General features: G+C 35.3%; 1 protein-coding gene across 1 annotated transcript in view; it reads right to left on the bottom strand.

Moving 5' to 3' along the window:
* Positions 1-1,597: 1,597 nt before the first annotated feature.
* Positions 1,598-7,206, bottom strand: part of TYR (tyrosinase) — a 111,375-nt gene continuing 105,766 nt past the window's right edge. Inside the window, exon 5 of the mRNA XM_027083630.1 lies at positions 1,598-2,234. Coding sequence (XP_026939431.1) covers positions 2,008-2,234 — 227 coding nt within the window. The 3' untranslated portion in view covers positions 1,598-2,007. The remainder of the gene's footprint in view (positions 2,235-7,206) is intronic.

The raw sequence follows: 7,206 nt of genomic DNA, 5'->3' as shown, positions 1-7,206 counted from the left end.
CCAGTTTTCAAATGTCATTGTTAATTTATTTTAAATCTTGTATTTCTGGTTATGTACCAAGTGGAGGATATAAGCCCTAGTATTTGCCCTCTAATCCCACAGACCTCCTCTGTGTCAACAAATATGCTGCTACCCACCCCTTGCCTGACTTTTCTCCTCTAGGCATCAGAAATTAGATAAGCCAGCAAATGTTGACTGACAACTAAAGAGAGTTAGAAAATGAAAATTGCTCTATAACTGAATTTCTTACCTATTAGTAATCTCTGAGAGTTGATGGCATTACTTCAACAAGAATGGTAACTTTTTATTTGTTCTAGATGAAAATTATCCAAAATCATTTGACCAATGTTTATAATAAGATGATTTTTGCTTTCCTCTTAATTTCTAAATGTATTCATAAACAGCCTGACTCCCGCACTGCAGGCCTTATAGGAATTGTAAGATATTTTAATAAAAAAAGTACCATACAGGTTGGTGGGTCTCCTTTTAAATATCATCCCGGAGATGTAGAGGTTTAGGTGTCAGGCCCAGGCAGGTTTCTGGGAGCTAGAATTGGACAAGTCTGTCTTAAAAGCATGGCCATCTTGAGAAAGTGAAAAGACAGTGTTTAGGGATGAGGCTGGAAATACAATTCAAGTAGTCAAACTGAGATACATCTTTGAAAATGCTGAGCAGATACATACAAACTAAACATAAGGGAACTAAAGAGACTGGGGATACCAGGACAGAGTGATTGAGTTTGGATGAGAGAGTGAGAGTTGGAATGTGGTGAAACATCCTGAAATACTGCGGCAGAATCACAGGAACTTTTCACAGAGCATGTTTGGCCTCGCTTCTGAATGGGGAGTTGTTGTGAGCCCTGAGCCAAGAATGACTATAGACTCAATACTTAAATTCTCTTTATAGAATTCAAGTCAAATTAGCCATCCAACCTCTATGTGAAGAATTCTAGAGTCAACCACTTATTATTTTCCAAGAATGTCCAGTTTGGTTTTGGAAAGCTCTGAATATTGGACAGTTTTTCCTTTTATTATACCAAAATGGGTCCTCTATAAATTGCACCCACTGGTGCTAGTCTTTTATGCTCTACATAGTGATAATACAAATGGAATGTCAATTGGACTATTTTTAGAAATTCAACTGGACCTAAAATTTCAAGTAACAAGATTATCTAGACTTTCTAATTTAAGGTCTTAATAGCCAGGAAAAATAGTGATAAGTTATTTTACTAGAACTGCAGACAGGCTGATATTCACATAATTGTTCTCTACCATGAAATGTTTTATAGCATTTTAAACATTCTCTAATAAAGTTCTTCTTAGAAGATAAAAAAAAGCTCTATAATAAGATTATCATCTTCATCAACATAATTCATGAGCACATCTTAAGAGAGGTACTTAGCCAGATTCTTTTCAGGCGAAGGGCCCTTGATTTCAGTGGCCTTAAAATGTAGTCAGAACTATGGCAGGAAAGAGTTGAAGATTGTTTTCTACTTGAAGTCCATAACATATTTTGGAGCAGGAATGTAAAATATAAGGGAAACATGCTTTCTTAGGAAAATTAAAATGTATTTCTCAAGCTCAGAGGAGTCAATTAGTGTAAATTCGTTACTATTTTATTAAAATCAAAGAAAGGGGATAATAAAAGAAACATGTCGTTAAACAATCAGGAGGAAAATGATCACAATTGTTGTCATATTTTATAAGAGCACTTTCATTCAGATATGACTAGCAGACTAGCACCTCCATTACCAAATGGCATCTTTTCCTTGGAAATATGGGCTTGAGGAAAACTATTAAGGGAATGATCAAAATATAGCAAAGCAAGCACAGGTGGCTTCTACCTGAGTTGGACGACGGGTATATTTTGTATTAAGATAACAATTCTAATAATGATCTTCATAGACACACGCCAAGGATTTCTTCTGGGACAACCCCTAGGGACTTTAACATCATTTAATTTAGAGTGAGGTCAGGTTTCTTGGCCCAACTCTATTGCTTAAGCCTTTTATAAATGGCTCTGATACAACAAGCTGTGGTAGTCCTCCTTGTCCATAAGGAGTGGCTGCTTTTCTTCAGGAAGCTGCTTTCTCTTTCGATGACACAACAGGCTAGTGAGTCCTCCCAGCACAGCAGTGAGGACAGACCCTACCATGGCTGCCCCAATGAGCCATGGCCAGATCTGACTTGCTTGTTGTAAGTAGGGTTTAATGTAATCTTGAAAACTGTCTGGTCCTGAAATAGAAAGACATCCTAATGTTTTTACTATCATCATCACCACCATCATCATCATCATCATCATCATCCTTGCATAGTACTTTGGAGTCAGATGCTTGGGTTTGAATGCCAGCTCTGCTACTTACTAGCTATAAGATCTTGGGAAAGTTACACCTAATACTCCTAAGCTTCAGGTTCTTCATCAGGAAAATAGGAAAACAATACCACCTTGTTGGGATGTTTTAAACTTCATAGATATTATCTGATTTGTAAATTGTACAGTGCCTGCCCCCAAGTCAGCTACTGTTACTCTTTTAGTTATTTATTCTGTTATTTGACTCCATATTTCTAAATAATAGGCAAATATTACTACTTCTTAATTCGTCAAGTTTATCTCTGGAGTTCCTCAGGTATAAACAATGATTTGAGCTCTCTTACAGTTTCCCTTTTCTTTCCTCCATATTTTCAGCATAATAATACCATGATCTGGGGTCAAATCCACATCTCGGATTTCCATTATTTTTAATATTTAAATATTATTCACAATTGAACCAAATATTATTCTATGATTACCTTTCCTTTCTTACATTATTTTCCACTTGGGGTTAATAATTTATTATATCTATTTGCTTGATTTTAAAGTTCCCATCACTATTTACAAGACACTCTAAAATACTCTATATCCATTTTGTGATACAAAGGAAAGAAGAGAGTGCATCTTGGGCTTACCTAGTAGCAAATTATGGCTATGTGACTTAAGTCTTGAGCAAAAGTAATACATGTAACTTTGGGGCAGTTCCCTTAAAAAGAAAAGGTATGCCTTCTCCTTTTCCCTTCTCCCCTTTCAACTAATGCAGATAGTATGTTGGTGAGCCACCATAGATCATGTGGTCAAGGGTAAACCCTAGGTCTTATAGAACTGCAAGAAACAAGCAGCTCTGGTCCCTGAAACTATGGAGCTTGTATTTGACAACATACCAAGACTGCCATTTGAGCAATAAATAAACTAACTTATTTAGGCCAATAGATATTTGAGCCTATATCTACTCCCCATCCCTACCTTCCCCCTGTTGCTGATGTGGGAACTATAACATTTTTTTTTATGACTTATTTTCTTGGCTACTGTTGATTAGTTCATAGTGAACCACTGACTCAAGTTGGGCCAGTCAGAATCATTACTCAGAATTCACTGTGCTGGAATTAAGAGTCAGATGACTCAGGAGCTGATAACTGTCTTAGAGCTAGAGAGGGGGTAGGGAGTGGGGAAGAGAAAGAGGGGGAGAATGAATTTTTAGGGAGCTTAGTTTGCTGGTTCCTGCTGTTCCTCAGTCTCAGCTGCATTTTTGTCTTTCTTACATTTCAAATGTTCATTCCTTCCTTGGATTTTGTAAACCAATAAATTATCTTTTTATCTAATCTTGTTTCTATGGAGTTTCTGCCTTTTGCACTTCAAAAAGTCCTAATTATTTTTAAAGTTAGTTAGATTCCTACAACAATAAAAGATAAAGTACCTTAGGATATTCTGAAATTACAGTTATATGTAAGCTTCATATATCATAAAAATTAGATCAACAATATAAAAAGAAAATTAATATTTATTTAATATAATATCTTGGAAAGAATGGGTAGCAACATGAAGTGAAATGTAAAGTGGGAGTCTCATTGATCACCATAAACTCAAGCACTGAAAACAGTTAAAGCAGGAGAATTTGTCAAAAATTAATTTTATATTAAATTCCAATCTTCATTCAAAGAAGATAACAGTGGAGCTTCCCTGGCTTAAGTGGGGCTACAGGGCTCAAACCCCATTTCTCCTGTTACTTTCTCTTTTTTGTCCTTAGTACTGTCCTTTTACCAGCTGTCACTAAGATACCTCTAAAATTCTTAGAATCCATTAAGCATAATTTGAAACAATAGAGCAGATTTGTGTTTCTCTTCATCAGGAGGGGACAATAAGTTGCAAAGAACTAACATTATAAAATAAATTATAATAAAAGAGATTTATAACTGGATTAGTATTCATTTAAATCTAAGAAATGAAAGCTAACAAAGCTAAAATAAAGAAATTAAAAATGTGAAAATTATTTTCATCAAACATAAAGGTTACCATTCTAACACATTTAAAAGTTAATTTGAAAATGAAATTACAAATGTTTAGTTTGCATTGCTATTAGTCACTTCAATATATAGTGCATTTTAAATGTCTCACAAAATGCAGATTACATAGAGGTTACATAATATGTATGATTTCTTTATTGCTTAAGGCTCAGCTCAAATTCTTTCACAATTTTAAAACACTATTTCTTTGTCTGTCCTTCTGCTCTCCAGTTTCTCTTATTATTTCTCTACTTCAGTTCATTTCAAGTTGTCTTAAATTTTACTGTCACCAATGGACTGTCTTCTTTGAAACACTCTGTATTTCTCAATGGCTTCAACCTGAAATTTAGACTTGTCTTCCTCAGTTATTTGCTCTTGAGCCTCAATGGTGTATCTTTAAATTATTTCTTAATATCAAAAGTTTTCTATTTTTTTACCTACTTAAAATTCCATTTTTTTTTGTTACCTATTCTCTTCAGAATAATCATATAGTCTTCTATTTGTTTGGTGCTCTGTCATTTCCAAAGCTCATCCATATGCCCATTTATCCACACAACAAACACATGAGGTAGTTAGGAATCATTATCCTAATTTAACCAATTCAAAATCTGTAACTTAGAAAGTTTGCCTGTAATATTTAAACTCTGCAATGTATGTATAACCTTTGGAATGATGTCTTTCACATAAAAAATAATTTATAACTGCTATCGATTCTTCTTACTCCATAGTAATTCCATCAATATTTCAACTGAACCAGCTTCCAGTAAGTGTTTTTCTCTCTCACACCTGCTTTGAACACTGATTCTGCTCAGCTCTCTCTTCTGGATTCCCAGACTCTTTTCTTTTATTGCTCCTTTGTGACAGTTGGCACAATTGTCTACATGTTGTAATTATTTATATGTATGTCTTAATTTTCAGGCTTCATCATGAACCCTTGAGAGCAAGTAGTATGTCTTATTTATCTTTCATTCTTCTATTCATTCATTTATTCATTCATACAGCAATGTTTACTGAAACACAATAAATGTCAGGTGGTGGTCCAGGAACTGCATGTGAAAGGCTGAGTAAGCAGAGCTCCTGGACTGAAGGAAATAATAACTGGAAGAGGAGACTGACAAGTAAACAAATTATTTTAAGAGCAATGCTGTTCCAATGCAAGTATATAAAAGATACAATGGGATAATGGGGAAGAGACCTCCTATAACTGCCTGAGGAGTCAGAGGAGGCATCCCAGGAGACTATCCTACTGAGTAGAAGAATAAATTAGGACTTGAGTGTGGGATGCTGATGGCAAGCCATCCTAGGCAGAAGGAACAGTATGCACCTGTGTATACACATAGGGAAGCACTAGTGAACAAGTCCTCATCAAACCCCATGTGCAGAATGAGACCCTCCAGTTACTGTGAACATGCCTCCTCCTCTCATTTTTAAAATCAAATGTTCAGGTCTTTTGGAATATATTGGAAGAAGGAAGCTCTTCACAAAGTAACACCAGACAAAAGGCAGGATTACATTTGCCAACAGCATCAAGGACTCAACCCTTCATTGCCAAAGGTTTTTGGTCTCACCTTTCAATCAGTCATGCATGCAACAAAATCACCTGCTACTCAATTTTGAAAAACATCACTAAATTCAATTATAAGAGAAAATGTTTGACTAAAGCAAGAAGACATCAGCTGCCTTTTACGGAAAATGATTAAGTAATTATAAACGTGAGTGCCTAAATGATGAATAATTAACTGCCTGAACGAAATTATATCAAGAAATTTTAGAGAATTTTTTAGTAAGCTTAAAGTTTAGCTTACTCTATTCTGGCATTGTGTCTCAGTAAACATTGCTGTATGAATGAATAAATGAATGACTAGAAGAATGAAAGATAAATTTTAAACTCCCTGAAAGTACAACAGAATAATTCATAAAATAGAAAATGAGCAATTGCTGTTGCTTATTTTAAAGCAAAACTTCTCTAAACTTAGTGGCATAAGCTCACAGCTATATGAAAAGGACTCTAAATAGATAAAACATTTGGAATCAATTTTATTTTTAAAAATTTAACTATAAATAAATAATAAATACCTTTAATCCCCTAATGTGACTCTTTGAGCCTTCTTTCCCTTTTCTCCTCCAGTGATTTTTGTTGCCTTTTCAGTAAAAAGTACCCATTTGGGACACTAGGGAAGGGACAACGAGGTGGAACATTTGTGTACAAGGCAAGTATAAAGAGAACCCTCTCTTCTGTGGAGTCATGGAGAGAGAATTCATTTGGGATTCTATATTTGCCACTTACGAGCTTTGTGACTTAGAACTTGTCACTTTATCTTTTGTTCTCAATCTACTTACCTATAAAACAGAATAAAATCACTACTAGGCAAGATTGTAAAGATCGGCAAAGATAACAATTTATATGCTGACGTCTCTCACATTAGTATCTGCAGGCAGAATCTTTTCTGAGGCTCAAGGCTATCCAACTGCCTCAGAGATATATTTATCCTGATGTGCCATTCACCCCATTTCACTGTGTAACAGATACCACCATGAGATTCACTCCATGTCTGGCCCTGCTCCTACTGTTTCTATCTCAATGAGTTCAATCACCATTCATCATCTGCACAGGCCAGAAAGCTTAAGGGCAACTCTAATATCTCCTTCTTTCTCACCTATTATATGTAATCATTTTCCAAGTTCCATACATTTTGTTTTCAAAATAATATCAATTTTTTTTGTCCTTTCTGCCTTGCCTCTTACCACCACTGCAGTTCCAACTTCCTTCACCTCTCCCCTGGATACTCGTAACAGCATGTTCACTGGCCTCCCCGAATGCGCTTTGCAACTGACACAAAACTTGCACCTTTTTGGATTTTATGTGAATATAATCATCAGTATATATTCTATG

This window comes from Aethalodelphis obliquidens, unplaced genomic scaffold (assembly GCF_003676395.1).
Source record: "Aethalodelphis obliquidens isolate GAN/ISIS:26980383/991018 unplaced genomic scaffold, ASM367639v1 scaffold50, whole genome shotgun sequence".
NCBI classification, from domain to species: Eukaryota; Metazoa; Chordata; class Mammalia; order Artiodactyla; family Delphinidae; genus Aethalodelphis; species Aethalodelphis obliquidens.
The sequence above is the reverse complement of the archived record's forward strand: the minus strand, read 5'-3'. Positions and strand labels throughout refer to the sequence as shown.